Source organism: Portunus trituberculatus, chromosome 39 (genome assembly GCF_017591435.1).
Source record: "Portunus trituberculatus isolate SZX2019 chromosome 39, ASM1759143v1, whole genome shotgun sequence".
Lineage (NCBI taxonomy): Eukaryota > Metazoa > Arthropoda > Malacostraca > Decapoda > Portunidae > Portunus > Portunus trituberculatus.
Window position 1 is genome coordinate 15,598,985 of NC_059293.1, and position 17,476 is coordinate 15,616,460.

At 42.9% G+C, this 17,476-nt stretch overlaps 2 protein-coding genes across 3 annotated transcripts; one reads left to right on the top strand and one right to left on the bottom strand.

Moving 5' to 3' along the window:
- Window positions 1-305: 305 nt before the first annotated feature.
- On the top strand, window positions 306-7,156 carry LOC123515414. 2 transcript variants are annotated; one of them, XM_045273958.1, is made up of 5 exons: window positions 306-466; window positions 4,118-4,229; window positions 5,217-5,328; window positions 5,715-5,801; window positions 6,395-7,156. In XM_045273958.1, the coding sequence occupies exons 2-5, from the start codon at window positions 4,138-4,140 to the stop codon at window positions 6,512-6,514; spliced, it is 411 nt and encodes a 136-aa protein (XP_045129893.1). In that variant the 5' UTR covers window positions 306-466; window positions 4,118-4,137; the 3' UTR covers window positions 6,515-7,156. The 2 variants fall into 2 exon arrangements, with proteins under 2 accessions (XP_045129893.1, XP_045129894.1); XM_045273959.1 differs by lacking the exon at window positions 306-466 and adding an exon at window positions 1,433-1,641.
- Window positions 7,157-10,368: 3,212 nt separating this feature from the next.
- LOC123515751 lies at window positions 10,369-17,002 on the bottom strand. Its single transcript, XM_045274606.1, has 6 exons — window positions 16,922-17,002; window positions 15,343-15,492; window positions 12,588-12,964; window positions 12,390-12,486; window positions 11,870-12,067; window positions 10,369-11,715 (listed from the first exon to the last, which is right to left on the bottom strand). Exons 1-6 carry the CDS (start codon window positions 17,000-17,002, stop codon window positions 10,933-10,935), a joined length of 1,686 nt encoding a protein of 561 aa, XP_045130541.1. The 3' UTR covers window positions 10,369-10,932.
- Window positions 17,003-17,476: the final 474 nt, after the last annotated feature.

A 17,476-nucleotide genomic window follows, 5' to 3' on the forward strand; every position in this document is an offset into this window, starting at 1 on the left:
CCGCTTGAGCTGACTGTCCAATCAACGCACAGAATTCCCATTACATCATCACTTCCACCCATTCCGTCCAATCAGCGCTCGGGGATCATTTGACGTCATCACTCCGTCACCTCTCGCTCATAAATCTGAATATTTCACCGTATTTCACCTGACGTGGTTCAATGGTCGCAATGATACCATGCAATATACACAAAAACACATCATTTGACATACATTAATCAAAACTCATGTCGGTGCTGACCTTCGTTTCGCCTCTGACTACTTAGCTAAATTTACTGCCCGTCAAAATGTAACATTGAAATGAGTCACAGCGGCGGTAGTGGTGATGGTGGTGGTGGTGGTGAATAAGACAGTCTGAGGTATATATAAGACTCGTGGGCTTGGCTGTGAGCAAGTGAAGTACCGGACAAGCTAAGAAAGAACGCTACCTGCAACGTCTCACCCTCCCTCTCTCTCTCTCTTCACTGTGAGTACTAACGAAATCTATTGACTCGTTCAGTTCATTTGCTTAGTTAGTTAGTATTGGTTCGTGTTTAATTGTTGTCGTGAGTGTTCAGGTGAGATATGTGACTGAGTGATTTGAATGAGTTAATGGATAGTTACCCGCGTGTGTATTTGCTTGGTTGTATTTGCTTAGTTGTATGTGGCAGGGTTCAAGCGGGACTCACAGTGACCCGTCTGCATATACACCCAACTTTTTCTTAAATTTATGCACGCTTTCTGAATGAGTTAATGGATAGTTACCCGTGTGTGTGTGTGTGTGTGTGTGTGTGTGTGTGTGTGTGTGTGTGTGTGTGTGAAAAGAGTAGATATACACGTAAATCTGAACATGGAAAAAAAGAAAAATAACTTATAATTGATACTTTCCTAAGCCAAAAGAAGAAAAATAAAATATAACAGAATGAGACTGAGAAATAACTAACAAAAGAATCAAAACGCCAAGAACAGTATGATAAATTGTAACATATTTCGCTTCAGTAATCAGCAAATGAATGAATGAATGAATGAATCAGTCTATCAATTGGTCAAAGGCTACAATTCACACATACAGATTCTTAGGTCACGTGGTCACCCACTAGACAAATGCGAGGTCAAAGAATGATTACTTTCGTGACCTCTGCCAAACTTAACTTAAAATAATAACCCATAATAGTTTTTTTTTATTCATTTACTTATTTTGAACAGAGAGAGAGAGAGAGAGAGAGAGAGAGAGAGAGAGAGAGAGAGACGGATGAATGTGTTTTTATTTACAAGTTACGGTATGTTTGTGAAAATAAAACGAAAAACGCTGTAGTTGTGTGTTTATGAGAGAGAGAGAGAGAGAGAGAGAGAGAGAGAGAGAGAGAGAGAGAGAGAGAGAGAGACGTGGGGCGGTCGGGGGCGGTGAATTATCTGCATCTAATCACTGAATACTTTACAACAACAAGAACAACATCAAAATACTTGAACTCTGGACTTACTCGTGATTCTAACTGCGTCACTCACACCAAACATTATCTGCCACGAACACCCGCCTAATGTAATACGTCAGGTTGCCTTTTGGGGTCGCGTGCAGGGCCGCTATAGGGTGCCGGGAACTGCTGCTGGGTGTGTGTGTTAAAAGGAAGCCCTCCCTGCTGAACTCCCTCCCAGCTCCCTCCGGTTAGTCTCTCTCCGGCGTCTTCATGTACAGTTAGGTGATCTCTTTTCTCTATCCCGCTGCTTGGCTGGTCAACGCCGCTTCCTCAAACATTTCATTGTCTCATTTCGGTATCTTTTAAGCCTCAAAGTGCCGTTAATCGAATCTATAGCCTTAAATCTCTTCAATACTCGTACTAGGACATATTTTTACCTTGAGTTTTGGGTGTAATTAGACGATTTTATTTGCGTTAAGAAAGGTCTATGGAGGTCACAAGATTAATGGCCACAGTCTTCACTATCTTAATCCCACACATGAGTTTCTGAAGCTGTATAAAAGCAGCAAATAGTAAGCAGAATAGATATGAAGACATGTCCTGGTACTGAAGGGGTAAACAAAAAAAAAAAAAAATAAAGAAAGAAAAACAGTCGTAATGTGATAAAAGAAACAGTTCAAGATACAGACCCTCGGCAAAGTAGACACAAAGAAAAGATGATTAATTATGCCGAGTGGTGCTTGTTTATTTACTGTTTAGACTAGCTTCTCCCCGCCCCGCCATCTCTCTCTCTCTCTCTCTCTCTCTCTCTCTCTCTCCGCTGTTTGTCGGGTCTGTTAATTTTTAGATGAGAAGTGGCACGCGAACTGCATTTTTCTACTTCACGACTTCTTGACCGTGAAACAAAGCTCAAGTTTATTAACTCTCTCTCTCTCTCTCTCTCTCTCTCTCTCTCTCTCTCTCTCTCTCTCTCTCTCTGCTACTGCTACTACTACTACTACTACTACTACTACTACTACTACTACTACTACTACTACTACTACTACTACTACTACTGAGAGAAGCAACAACAATAATATCACCAATTTTTAGTAATTTGCGGTTGAGAGAGAGAGAGAGAGAGAGAGAGAGAGAGAGAGAGAGAGAGAGAGAGAGGCGAATTTTCAGACAGTGACATCTCGTGCTTGGTGAAACTTAAGGATAGAATAATGATGATGATGATTGTGTGTGTGTGTGTGTGTGTGTGTGTGTGTGTGTGTGTGTGTGAATTAGAGGAGTGGTGATGTTTTTGGATGATATGAAGAAAGGCTTATACTAATGTAGCATAACTGTATATTATCTTTCTCTCTCTCTCTCTCTCTCTCTCTCTCTCTCTCTCTCACCCTGTCTGGCTTGTACTTATTTGAAGTTTCTCTATTAAGTATGCCACCCACCCACAACACTTTCCCTCCCCTCCTCTCTCTCTCTCTCTCTCTCTCTCTCTCTCTCTCTCTCTCTCTCTCTCTCTCTCTCTCTCAAAAGTTTTCTTTCATAAATAAATAGAAAATATGTGTATAAGTTTTTTTTTTCACTGTTGTAGACGAGGATGTATAAATAGGAACTCCGTATGTTGCAGTGAATCTCCCTTAATTAACTTTCCCTCTTTACCTGTCATTGTCGTTTTCACACCTGTAATATTTCTTTTTTTTTTTCCACTCATAAAATTACCAGGTTTGTTTTCCTTCCTAGCTGGAGAAAATGTCAAGATTATGAGAGAGAGAGAGAAAAGAGAAAGAGAGAGAGATTATTCTTCGGCAGATATCTCTTTCTCACTCTCTGCTTTCTCTCTCTGTCACTGTGTCTTTCTTTTAAGTCTGCTATTTCCATGAACAAACTGCATGATTTTCTTTTACCTAGAAGGTGAAAGATGTTGAGAGGCTAGAGACCATATCCAGTGGCGGGTGTAGATAGTTGAAAAAAAGATAGTTTAGTAGTGAAAGTGTAGAGGAAATAGTATTGGTGAAAGACAAGGAGGAGGAGGAGGAGGAGGAGGAGGAGGAGGATGCGGAAAACAGTGTGCGGGTGCATGTGGGTGTGCGCTGGTTAAGTTAAGGCTGGTCTGTGCGTGATGCATCGGGTTAACGAGATAGTTCCTGTACCCACGTCCCTGTACTCTGTGTAATGGTAACAGGTATTCATCTCTTTACTCGCTCGTAGCTTATAATGGTAGTAGTAGTAGTAGTAGTAGTAGTAGTAGTAGTAGTAGTAGTAGTAGTAGTAGTAGTTGTTGTTGTTGTTGTTGTTGTTGTAGTAGTGGTAGTGGTAGTAGTAGTAGTTGTTGTTGTTGTATTAGTAGTAATTGTAGTAGTATTAGTAGTAGTAGTATTAGTTGTTGTTGTTGTTGTTGTTGTGACGATGATGGATGATGATGATAAATTTATGGTGCATTTACTTTGAAATTGATATGTTGTACGAGTTCTTCTTCTTCTTCTTCTTCTTCTTCTTCTTCTTCTTCTTCTTCTTCTTCTTCTTCTTCTTCTTCTTCTTCTTCTTCTTCTCCTCCTCCTCCTCCTCTGCCTTTTCTTTTTTTCTTTCTTTTCACACCTATATCTATTTTCCCCCTTTACTCCCACTCTTTCATTAAACATATGGACTTTTAATACAACACAATACGTAACACACATACATCATCCCTTATCTACACAATTCCTGTCTGTCATGAGTACCTTTCGATGCTTTCACAGACCAAAAGAGAAAGATCAAGATGCGTGTGTCCTGGATCTCCGGAGTCGCCGTGCTGGTGCTGACTGTCGCCTTGGTGCACGCCGGGCCAGTGCCTGATGAGGAGAGCAGCACGTGAGTGTTGAGATTGATAGACTAAAGTGTTGCAGTGCTGTGGCTTTTCTTTGATCTTGAGGCGTTTCCATATGTATTCTGCTTACTATTTGGTGATTTTATACAGCTTCAGAAACTTACGTCGGGGATGAAAATAGTGAAGATTGTGATCATTAATCTTCTGACCCCATAAACCCTTCCTAATGTAAATTAAATGGTCTAATGATACATAAATCTCATGGTAAAAATTGCGTCCCGGTATTGAAGGGGTTAAATATTCTATTAAAAGTCAATGGGGTTTTAAATTGTGTGTTTTTGATGCTCCCACTGATAGTTTAACAAGGATCCTTCACCATTAACAAAATACCAATGAAAAGAAATCTTTTCATCTCTGTAACCTTTGAAAAATTATTCATAGAAGATTTAGAATGTACTTTTAATTCTGCTCAGAGTCTCGTAATTGTTTACTTAATGTGTAGGTTTCTTCTGTCTATGTTAAATATTTTTTTTTTCATTTGGTAATACTGAATTGTGTTTGCCATCTCCCTGTCCATTCGTTCATCTTATCCAAGTTTCCAAGAGAGCATGAGCAAAGAAATTAAGCTGTGAGGCAACACTGACAGTAAAAATGAGTAATGAGATCATTCGAACCACTCACTCACTACTTGCAGTTTAATTTCCGTACAGCAAAAGCAGTAAAAAAGTCAAGTAGAGTAATCAGTTAACGATGTGTCATTGCGTCATTAGTGGGTAAACTGTTAACCTCTTCAGTACCATGACGCGTTTCCATATTTATTCTGCTTACTATTTGGTGATTTTGATACAACTTCAGAATCTCATGTAGGGATTAAATTAGTGAAGACTCTGACCATTAATCTTCAGACCTCCATAGACCCTTCCTAATGTTAATAAAAGGGTCTAACCATACACAAACCTCAAGGTAGAAATGTGTCACAGTATTGGAGGTGACTAAAATGTGAGACTCATGGTGTTTTATTCCCTCCACAGCGGCTCCAAGACCTTCCACGCCATCAGGCAGTTCTTCAGTCCTGTCACGAACTACTTCAGCAGCATTCCCTCCAAAACACCATCTGACATTGCCGATGACGTCAGAGGCACGGTAAGCTGACCAGTAGTAAACCTTGCACAGTCACGCTGATGAGTCCAGTAACTGTTCCTTTGCACTCGTTTCTGATACTATGATGAGCGTTAGTTGTTTGTTTTATTTTCTTTCTGTTTATTTATCTGTTACTTTCATCCAGTTTCCTAATGTTATTTCCTTTCATTTATTGGTAACTTCAGGGCAATTCAAACTTTTAGAGTCCGTGGTTGTATTTTTGTTGAGATAAAATCATGTAAAATATCTGTAAATGTCTATTCTGTTCTATTGACTTAACATAACGTTTGACCCCTTCAGTACTGGAGAACATTTTTACCATGGGTTTGGGGTATGATTAGACGATTTTATTTTGAGGAGGAGAGAGTAACTGATGCTTCCTTCTGCAGGTTGACAATGTGCGTGACTGGGCCAGCGAGAACGAGGCCATCCAGGCACTGCGAGGCGCTCTCAACCCCGTCAGGGATTGGATCAAGGTGAATACACACACACACACACACACACCCCACCCCTCTGCACACACACACACACACACACACACACACACACACACACACACATATAGTCATAATGTACAAAATACAGTTTTCCACATGGAGCAGATCAGTGAATGCATTAAAAGTGCAAATGTGCTAACAGTAAACACATCCAAGGAAAATGCGTCAAATTATATCAAAATAACAACTTTAGTGGACAGTTAGTTAAGATTTCTAGAGGATTTTCAAGTTTTTAGTGGCTGTTTAACAAGAGCCAAACTAAGCTCATATTCTCAAACACTGCGCTTCACTTCCACTATATTTCAAAAGGCTTCATTTTAATTTCCACGAGTTTTAAGGTGCTTTTACGGTTCTAGAGGCAGAGTGACGAAATTTCTACATTAATAACCATAGAAACACCCTTGAAAACGCTGCTAATCATCTCTGTGGCCTTTGAAAACAGTCGTGATGAGAGAGCAAAGCGTTTCTGAATATTGGCCTTAGTAAGAATCATGTTCGTGACCTTCAGAAACGAAGTAGGGAGCAGATGGCGTTTTGAATCACAAGTTCTGACCCTTTTATCCATTTTGCAGGATAAGGCCAATGTCGTGAAGGACCAGACGTTCAGTGACATGTACGACAACGTGAAGACCTCCATGCATAACATTGACCAGAGAGTCGGCACGTGGCTGGAGGAGAACACATCAAAATAATCTCCCTCCTCCACTTCCTTCAGTTCCTCCAGTTCCCTCCATTTCCTCCATTCCTATCTTCTACCCCCAAGGAAACTACATAGATGACTATAGTTTCTTAGTTTCCTGGTTTCCTTGCCTCTTCCCAATGGAGACATACCCCCTACCTCATCCATTCCTCTGTTTGTTATGGTTTTACCCCCGAAGCATGTAACAAAATAAATATTAATCTCTCTCTTCAAACATATCGACTACTTTTAACAGGTTCTTTTAAAAGTTATGTTTGTAAGGGTGTTTTCGTGATTCTAGTGACGGTTTGACAGGCATTCTGCATCAAGGACAGGGAGAAACACTCATGAGAACATTATTAATCATCTGCGGCTTTAGAAAAATAGTCGCAGTGAGGAAATGAAGTGTGAATATGCTGCTTTTAATCATGTTCTCTTGGAGGTTATGTTTGTAAGGGTGTTTTCGTGATTGTAGTGATAGTTTGACAGGAATTCTACATCATTAGAACCCCCTAATAAACATCTGTAGCCTTTAAAAGTAGTCGTAGTGAGGGAATGAAGAAGCAATATGCGGGGTGGTGTGGGGAGGTCCGCTCAATACTTTCCTCGCGCCAGTACACATTTTTATCATATCAGTAAATTATATCATTATTTATGCACTTGTATTTTTTCCCCTGATAAATGACACTGACTTGTATATGAAGCTGTGGTGGTAATGAGCAAGCGATATGGTGTTTGTGGTGTTTGTGATGTTCAACTCGGATTGTTGTTACTTATAAATCTAAGCTGATACATTGAAAGGTACGTTGTGTGTGTGTGTGTGTGTGTGTGTGTGTGTGTGTGTGTGTGTGTGTGTGTGTGTGTGTGTGTGTGTACAGTGTGTTTTGTTACTGAATGTTGGTTGTGTGAGGAAATGCCAATAGAAAAGATGTTGAAGCTGAAAAAAAACTCATCGCCTTTATAGTCTTCGAATAGTAACCCCGATGAAAACACGAAACATTTATGAATACGAGTAAATTCTGTGTTATTTTCATCTGTGGAGTCACGTGGCTGTATAGCGGAGCAGGTGGGAGCTAGAAGAGGATCGGGAGGGTGGGAGAGGGCCGGGAGGATGGGAGAGGGTTGAGGAGTGTGTGTGTGGGAGGCTCAGAAGGGTGGGGCTGACAACACCTGAACGCCCACCCTCTCAAGGTCAACCTCTAGCAGTGCCCTGGGCCACCACGGAGGAAGGGGAGTGGCCGGCTAGGAGGCAATGCACTCTGGCCACTCTGCGTTACTAACATTACCTAAGCCAACGACCTCATAATATTCATACAAGTGATATTCAAGTCCCAATAGATATTCAAGCCTGCAGTTTGTTTTGACTTAATTGTACGTTACCAGAGAAGATTAAGAGAAAGACGGTATTATTTACTATTGCTATTGTGTTTAAGGTGAAGGAAGTGTGTGAGGGTTAATTTCACAGCACTACAGAGAGAGAGAGAGAGAGAGAGAGAGAGAGAGAGAGAGAGAGAGAGATTTGATTTGACTTGATTTGACTTTATTGTACCGTAGTGTCAGACAAATGTACAAAAGGTGGCTCGTAAGCAACAACCATTGACATGCACGTACACACACACACACACACACACACACACACACACACACGGCCCGATAGCTCAGTGTTTAGAGCACTGGCTTCACAAGCCAAAGGACCGGGGTTCGATTCCCCGGCCGGGTGGAGATATTTGGGTGTGTCTCCTTTCACGTGTAGCCTCTGTTCACCTAGCAGTGAGTAGGTACAGGATGTAAATCGAGGAGTTGTGACCTTGTTGTCCCGGTGTGTGGTGTGTGCCTGGTCTCAGGCCTATCCGAAGATCGGAAATAATGAGCTCTGAGCTCGTTCCGTAGGGTAACGTCTGGCTGTCTCGTCAGAGACTGCAGCAGATCAAACAGTGAATTACACACACACACACACACACACACACACAGCGTAGTGTAGTGGTTAACACGCTCGACTCACAATCAAGAGGGCCGGATTCGAGTCCCTGTAAGCGGCGAGGCAAATGGGCAAGCCTCTTAATGTGTGGCCCCTGTTCACCTAGCAGTAGATATCTTATTTGTACAGGAAGATATGACTGGTGGTATGACTGGTGCAAATATAAATCATATGTATTGGTTATGTAATCCTATACTTGTGTCCTTCCTTGACGAGTATAACAACTTTAATCACCATTTCTGCCTTTCCTCGTGTTTCCCTTCACTATTTTAATCTCCATCTACTTCAATAACAACTTAGCTCCATTTCCCATCAATCTGTTAATCAGCAGGTTCCTTTAATTACTACTACTACTACTACTACTACTACCTCTACTTCTGCTATTACCACTACTGCTGCTACTACTACTACTACTACTACTACTACTACTACTACTACTACTACTACTACTACTACTACTACTACTACTACTACTACTACTACTACTACTACTACTACTTCTACTACTGCTACTACTACTACTACTACTACTACTACTACTTAGGATGATATTCGTAAACATTTTGGTGTCTTGTCTTGTTTACTTTTTTTTTTAACGAGGTGTAATGAAAGTCAATGGAGTTTTAAATTGTGTGTTTTTATGCTTCTAATGATAATTTAACAAGGATTCTCCACCACTAACAAGAAAATATTAATGAAAAAAAGTCTATTAAATTCTGTAACCTTTGAAAAATTATCCTCGTGAAGCCTCAAAATTTTTTAAGAATACCGATATTAAACTCGTAGGAAAAACAACACTCAGCACTCAGCACGCATCACCCAACACGCAGCACCCCAGACTATCTAACCTAAGCCTCCACCACCACCACCACCACCAGTCCACCACCACCCGCATGCAGTAGCCACCACAGCCAGTCAGCCGCCCAAGCTCAGCCACGGTTTGAAGGATTTCCTGGCCACAACGAACGTCAGCAGTGAATATTGTACCAGCCACAGTGCCTTACGTTAGTGTGGTGTAACAGTAGTAGTAATAATAACAATAGCAATGATAAACTCTGGAATTCTCTGCCTGTGTCTGTATTTCCAACTTCCTGTGACTTGACTTAATTTAAGAGGGAAGTTTCAAGATATTTGTTCCTGTCCTTTGGCTAATTCTATCGGTTGTGTAAGGAGACTGTCGACTGAGTGGGCCTTTTTTCTTTATATTTTCGTTGCCCTTGGCCAGTCCTCCTCTCTTACATACAAAAAGTAATAGTGACAGTAACAGCTACAACAACAACAGTTACAACAACGATAATAACAGCTGCAATACTGAAAGAATATTAAACATCATCATTATTATCATTACCATCACTACTGTGGCGGCGATGTGGTGCACTGTTATCTTGAAGGAAGAGCGACGCGGGGCTGAGATCCTTGTTATCTGATTAGTCAGGTATGTAATGTGTGTGTGTGTGTGTGTGTGTGTGTGTGTGTGTGTGTGTGTGTGTGTGTGTGACCTCTGCTGACCTCGGCCGCCGTTAGTCATGCCTTTGTGTGAGTGTGTGAGTTAGTCACGCCTTTGTGTGAGTATGAGTGTGAGTGTGGTGGTGGTGGTGGTGGTCCGTGTTTGTTTTGTCCCGGGGGTTGGTGGAGGGTAAGGTGGGGTGGGTGGATGAGAGAGGGAATGAAGTTTGTCATGTGATGGAGGTTTGTTTAGTTTGAACTGCTACTGCTACTACTATTGTTGTTGCATCTGTTATCCGTGCTGTGGCTGATGCTAGTAATGATAACAGCAGCACCAGCAACATCAACAACAACAAGAAAAACAACAACAATAATAATAATAATAATAATGATAATAATAATAATAATAATAATAATAATAAATAATAATAATAACAGCAACATTTCAATAACCTTGTGTATTTCATTGTCATGTACATGTACATCATAGTTATTACAATTATTATCATCATCCCTATTATTATTATTATTATTATCATTATTATTATTATTATTATTATCATTATTATTATCATTATTGTTACTATCATCATCATCATCATCATCAATACTAGTACGGTTAACCACGAGACATCACCGAGGGCCGAGCTGGTCATGCGTGTGAATGGTAAGTTTGTGGTGCCTTCCTTGTCCTGCTGTTGTCTTAATTGTTTTCTCTTTCTTCCACCACTATCACTTTTTCTTATAAACTATTCAAGTGTTTGTTGTTATTATTATTTCCTATGTTACTCTAGTCCTTTCTTGATAATCTGCTTGCCTATCTGATAAAACGTGTCTCTTATCGCCGAGACTTCAGTCAAAAATGATGAACTCAGAAGGAACACGCTGGGAACACTTGGTATTTATGAACCTCAACACCATGAGTTGATATACCCCTCTCTCTCTCTCTCTCTCTCTCTCTCTCTCTCTCTAGTACTATTATTGAAGCACACGACGAGTTCCAGTCCTCACATCAGGGAACACAAGCTTTGTACCCCTCGGCGGTGTCCAGCGGGGCGGCTGTTTCTGTCTTGTCGGCGGCGACGTGGCCCTCGTCCTCGCTGGGCTCTTGGTCTTTGAAGTCGAATGTGCTCTTCGTCTGAATCTCCTCGTCTACATCCAGCACTGTCGTCGTAGGGCCCCGAAGGTAAGTCTGACGGAGGAGGACCTGACTCTTTACTCACAAGGGACTTTTTGTTACGCGGAGGCTGTGGCGTGGAGGCGACAGCGCTGGGGAGTGAGAGGGACGCCTCCTCCTCATACACGTCACTGTTATCGAACACCCCCAAAGCGGAGCGTCGACTGGTGGGCGTGCTGGTACGCGACGCTAGGTGGTCACTTGCATCCCCAGGGTCCAGGTGGTCAGCCCTTCCCTTGGTGTGCAGGAGGGAGCGGGACCGAATCATCTGTCGCGACGAAGGCCTCCTGCGCGTACCGTCACTGAGGGAGCTGGAGCGGTCCTTGGTTCCGCTGCCTCGCCTTGACTCCACCATGTCTTTGTGCCACTCCTCCTCCCCGCTGAATGACAGCATCACAGAGTCATTAGCCTCAAGCACAACACGGGCGTGGCCATACCCGCGGGGGCCTTTGTGCGAGGACATGACGGGGAACATCTGCAGCAGCTCCACGAAGTCCGCCTCGCCCGCAACGGTACGGTGCCGCTCTTCCACTTCCTCCACCGCCCGCACCAGCTGCTCCACCACCTGCTCCTCCGCATCCTGGGACTTCTGCAACGCCTCACCACGCTTTACCTGATGAAACCAATGCCTAAACAGCTCTCTGCCATAACATTACACTCTCTCTCTCTCTCTCTCTCTCTCTCTCTCTCTCTCTCTCTCTCTCTCTCTCACACACACACACACACACACACACAAACACACACACACACACATACGCCGGTCTTACCATAGCCTGTACTTCCTGATTGTGGTGGTGTAGACGTCGGTGGGTGCGCTGGGCGTGGTTGAGGGAGTCTAGCACGCGGCCGTGGGCGTGACGCAGCAGCCCGCACAACCAGCGGTATACCTCTACCTGCCGCCGGTACTCCCCTGCTCGACTCTGCGTCCACCTCTTCGCCTCGTCTGCCCTCTCTACAAGCTCCTCCTGAGAACGTCAGGGTATGTGAATTACACCAGTCAATTGAGAGAAAACTTTCAGAATACACCTGTTTGTCTCTTGGGGAATCTTGGAATGGAAAGAGAAATATATTAACTTTTCAATGACAAGGACAGTCTCGTTTGGTTTTTCATCTTTTCAGTGAACAGTTGCCGTGAAATTTAGTGCCCCGAGTACATTTTTATGCATTGAAATCAACAGGAATGTAAACAAATAGTCAACACAAGGAGTAACACAAGAAGTAACACAAGAAGTAACACAAATCAACAGGGATACAAACAAGTAATCTACAGCGGGAGTAACACAATACCTGAAGCAGCCGCAGCTTTTCGGGGTAAGGACGAAGGTTGTGGTCAGTACAGTCGGGCGAGGCCACCCTGCTGCAGGTCTCACACCACAGCACCAGCCTGTCGCCACCAGTACGGACATGTGTGACTAGGAACATTTTACTCGGTGCTCGGAAAAACAATACATGTGATCAGAAGCTTCATTGCAGTGAGGCACCTACCTGGGCAGAGACGGGGGGCGCAGGAGTCCCCACAAGTAAAAGTTAGTCTGCAGGGCGGCGGGATCCTGCACGGGGGTGGAGGTGCGGCACAGCGGACACCTTACATGGAACGTCTCCTCGCACTTGGACTCTGGGATGCTGACGGTGGAGATTCTATTGGCAATGAGACGCGCCAGAGGGGAGGTGGGAGTTGAAGGAGACTGCGCGGCCCGTCTACCGGAGGGTGCTTGGGGGACGGGCCGCTGCAGACGCCCCGCGCAGGTGACACACACGCTATGGTGGCAGGTGAGGAACTTTGGGAGGCGGTCCTGTGTGTTCCAGGCCTCCAGGCACACGGGGCAGTGGATTGGCGGGACCTCACCCTCTGGAGCGCCATCCTGATAGAAAGTGAACATGAGAGGAAGGTTTCAAGGGAGGTTTCAAGACATTTATCCCTTTCTTTTGGCTGATTCTTTCGAACTTGCAAGGGGACTTAGAACTAAATGAGCCTTTTTTTTTTTTCCTTGGCCAGCTTTCCCCTCTTCCATAAAGAAAAGACTTGGCTAATCGTTGTACTGTCCCTCCCTTGTTATGACACGATGCACCGGGAGCATCACCCTGAATGCCAGTGAGGATTGAGGCTGGAGTTAACTTGGAAGGTAGTTTGAGTTTAGAGGGAGAAGATTTGAGCCAAGAGGAACCAAAAGAACAGTTGAGTTTGGAGTTCAGAGGAAAAAGATTTTGAGTTTAGAGAAAGGTCATTGGAGTTAGGAGAAAAGAATAGTTACGAGAAAGGAGGTTTTTTGAAGAAAGATGAAGTAAAGATGGAAATACGAGTTTTTTACCACTGAAAATTCTAAACCTTCACTGGACCCATTTAGAAATTAGTCAAGGTAGAGACTGATACTATTTTTCAAGGTTACAATAATGACTAGTTACATTCACTGATTTTTCAATGAATATGCAAATTATTATCAAAATTATAAAAAACATTCTTCAAAACTTAAATACAGTAAGTCTAGCTAAAAGACAGTAAATATTGAGTACTGAAACGTTTAAACGTTAGTTTTAACATATTTCCACCTTGAATTCCATCTCTGAAGCGGCTTGCGGTGACTGGCAGGTTATCAGTCACCAGCGGCGCCACGTGTTCCTCTCTCCTTTGCTGCAGGTTAGAAAAAGATTAGGTAAGTGACGATATCGTTGACTCTTTGACTGACATAGCTATTCTTTACTCAAAATCAGAGAAAAGGCAGTTTTTCAGCCATTTTTTGAAAGGGTATAGAAAATTTGTCTTTAACGGGAACGATGAAGAGGATGAAAGGAAGAGGAAGGGCAAGGAGAATTATATAACGTAGTGAAACATAGTACATGTGAAAAGAGAGGGAGGAGAAATCAAAATAGGAAACGGAGAGACTATGTGAAGAAGGGTGTAAGGTAGTAAAGGATAGAGGAAGCAGAAACATTATAATAAAACCACATGGAGAAGAGAGAAGAAGCGGTACATGAGCTGAGGAGAAGAGAAAGAAGTAAGGGTGACAGGTGCAAGAATGACGGCAGTACTGTTGATACGAGCTGTACAAGACAGGTAGTGGAGATCTGTGATAAGTGTGACGTCCAGATACGACACACCATTAAATTAACCCCTTCAGTACTCTAGTCGAGAAAACATCCTTCAAAGCCAAAGCTCTCTGCATTTTTAGACGTTTTAACTGTTTTCTCTTCTATAATATTTTCTAAAGACCTCAGAGATGATTAGTCGGGTTTCCACAATATTTTCTTGTTAGCATTGAAGAATTTCTTATTAAACTATCACAAAAAAACAGGAAAACACCCTTGACAACATTAATGAGTTTTCTAAGATTCAGTTATGATTTTTAAGTAATCGAGATAAGGAGTAGGAAAGTTTGAGAAAGAGGTCAAGAGCATTTGGTTGGCAACTTTTTTTTATAGAATTGGATTTCTTTTTAACTTGAAGTAGTCTATGAAACTCCTTGTGTCCCGGAGAGGGTTTAAACAAGAAAAGAAAAATCTATCTAGTTTTGAGTGAGCTATATAGAGGGGGATAAGCAGATGTATGTAACCTTTTGCTTTATATACGGCGGTGTATGTCAAAGTGTTTTAGAATTCCGCTCCATGCACGCACTCAGCATATGATAGCGATAATAAAAGATAACGTATTACCGACAATATAGGATGCTCTCTCTCTCTCTCTCTCTCTCTCTGAATCAGTGAGAGTGGTATGTCTGAGTTTCCGAGGCTTCGTTCATGTTTGTTGACCCGTTAGGCAGGGACTGGTCAGAACACACTCCTGCACACACCACCAGGTTAGTACCCCGTGCACACTGCGGCTCATATCTTGTTTGAAAAGCTTAAGGCTCTCATATAAGAACGATTTTCCGTAGCCACTCAGATAAGGCAGGTTCTCATAAATGCTTTCCTCTTTAATGATGCAGAATCCTTGTTAACCTATCACTAGAATCATTAAACATCCTTAAAAACTCCATTAACTTACTGTATAGTTCCTTTTGGGAAGAATGAAGATAAACCTGCAGTGAAACCTTTAAGAATATAGGTCCTGTGGGTCTCTCTCTCTCTCTCTCTCTCTCTCTCTCTCTCTCTCTCTCTCTCTCTCTGTGTGTGTGTGTGTGTGTGTGTGTGTGTCAGTTTGGGGACAACACAGTGATCGATGGCTTTCCCTCTGTGCTATCGGACACTGTTCTCCTTGCTGTGGCTCCGCACCATTGCACGCGCGCGGCGAAGCTATAACGATTACCTTTGAAGTGTGCAGCTCAGAGGGTGGCGGTGCTCGGTAGGTGAGTGACCGGGTGGGGTGTTCAAGCACCGTGGCGCATGTGAGACGCGGCACGCATACCCACTCCTTCTCCGCAGCACAAACCAGCAGCAGCGGATAAGGAAATAGCCACTAAGAGGACGCTGTGCCGCGGTGCTGGTAATCCTAAAGCTTTTCTATCCACTTGTGATGGCACACATGCAGTCTTTCCATATCAACTGCCGCCCCGCCGCGACTCGAACCCCTGCCAGCACTGTAAGAACGCTGATAACGATAAGATAACGAGACCTTCTCTTTCCCACACCAAGTTAACAAATAGAACTTTGCATTAGTCAATTTCCTTTTTCCTTCCTGCCATAGTGGACGTGACAAATGACACTGCATATACAAACTCTTCCTATTACGAGCTTTCCTTAATTAAGCCTCAACTTAGATTATGGATGACAGTCGTGGGATGATGAAGATAAGAAGGCAATTCCCACATGTCCCTCCACGTGATCGCCGCTCCCTCAGGATATGATTGCCTTACTCCCACGCCTCTCTCTTGGTCCTCATTATTGTATTAGCCGTGTGTGTGTGTGTGTGTGTGTGTGTGTGTGTGTGTGTGTGTGTGTACGGGTCGTTATGTTATGTTAAGTGATGGGCTTCTTAGATTTATTGAGATTGATTTGTCTAATTTACTGATGAGTGTGTCTGGTGTTGTCAGGACTATTATCACTACTACTACTACTACTACTACTACTACTACTACTACTACTACTACTATCATGCTCTAATCACAATACGAGCCACCACTCCACCTCTCCCTTCACTCAGAATGATCTATTATTGACTGACCTACTTAAATGAGAAGTGTGTGTTTTTACAGCTCTTCGTTTATTCAGTAGCGATATATATTAGAGAGAGAGAGAGAGAGAGAGAGAGAGAGAGAGAGAGAGAGAGAGAGAGAGAGAGAGAGAGTGTATTTTGTGCGTGGGTGGGGGAGGCTGGGAGCGGGAGAAAGGCAACCTCTAGGATCTCTTCAGTGAATAGTGATGCACGCCGGGATGACAGGACTCATTGTTGTGTAAGGCTGGTAAACTCACAGACACGCACATCTCAGCTCTGCGATAGTCAAGCAGTGTCTGAAGCAGTAGACATACGTACGCGAGTCTTTCATATGTTGATGCAAACACTACTCACATTGAAGAATAACGATAAAAAGTTCATTATGTTACTTGATAATAAAATAAACTTAAAGATCTTTTCCTGAGTCTTTGTTTTAACGATGTAAACACCCCTTTCTTTAAAAAATAAATGAATAAATAGATATATAAAAAGATCAGTAAACATATAACGAAACAAACATAAGGATCCTTTATTTATCTATTTATTCATTTTTGGTGAATCGAGAAACTACATTGAACAAAAATGTTCTAATCTACCACGAGCTTGCCCCGAGTGTCAGTTTCTCACGCTCACCACGGCGGGCAGATGGGTAACTCGCCTCGGTTGCAAATAGCTCTGAAGCTGTGCCAGCCATGCTAACCCATGCACTGCACCGAACCCACAATCAGTGAACACAGAGATGAGAGGGAACAGCTCCTGGCACAACTAGACGCCAGGCCTTCCCCGAGATGTGCTTCCTGTCCCGGGGATACATCGTGAGCTGACCCATCCTGTATGTGGGGAAAGATAAGGTGGTGGCTGGGTTTACCCTCCACCACAGATGTGAATAAATTAGTAATAGAATAGATGAATAACGAATACTGTTACTGCTACTACTACTACTACTACTACTACTACTACTACTACTACTACTGCTACTACTAGGAGTCCCGGCACCTTCAGTAGAGTCAGTTTCGGGGCGCCACATGGGCATTACCTTTGGCGCCTCTCAACGCTGCCTTTAATCACTGTCGACGTCAGCGCCAGTGTCGTTTTGTAATGTCAGCGCCGAAGCCATCGCTGCTGTTCTGCTGTTTGGTGGTGCTGTGTCGGTATGCTCCGTCATGTTGTGTTGTGTTGCTTTAATGGTTTTAGTTTTACAACAGCGAGTTCTGTTGAAATTTCTAGCGTAATTCTTACGGTTTGTGCATGACTGAACTCTTTCGTTTCTCTATATTTCATCCATTTG

What these genes read in the sequence shown, in the direction of transcription:
- LOC123515414 (XM_045273958.1), top strand. Translation starts at nt 4,138, where the DNA reads ATGCGTGTGTCCTGGATCTCCGGAGTCGCCGTGCTGGTGCTGACTGTC. An exon ending in CCTGATGAGGAGAGCAGCAC is followed by an intron (nt 4,230 to 5,216) that starts GTGAGTGTTGAG and finishes TTCCCTCCACAG; the next exon opens with CGGCTCCAAGACCTTCCACG. An exon ending in CCGTCAGGGATTGGATCAAG is followed by an intron (nt 5,802 to 6,394) that starts GTGAATACACAC and finishes TCCATTTTGCAG; the next exon opens with GATAAGGCCAATGTCGTGAA.
- LOC123515751 (XM_045274606.1), bottom strand. Translation starts at nt 17,002, where the DNA reads ATGTATCCCCGGGACAGGAAGCACATCTCGGGGAAGGCCTGGCGTCTA. An exon ending in CTGAGCTGCACACTTCAAAG is followed by an intron (nt 12,965 to 15,342) that starts GTAATCGTTATA and finishes ACTTTCTATCAG; the next exon opens with GATGGCGCTCCAGAGGGTGA. An exon ending in AAAAGCTGCGGCTGCTTCAG is followed by an intron (nt 12,068 to 12,389) that starts GTATTGTGTTAC and finishes TGACGTTCTCAG; the next exon opens with GAGGAGCTTGTAGAGAGGGC.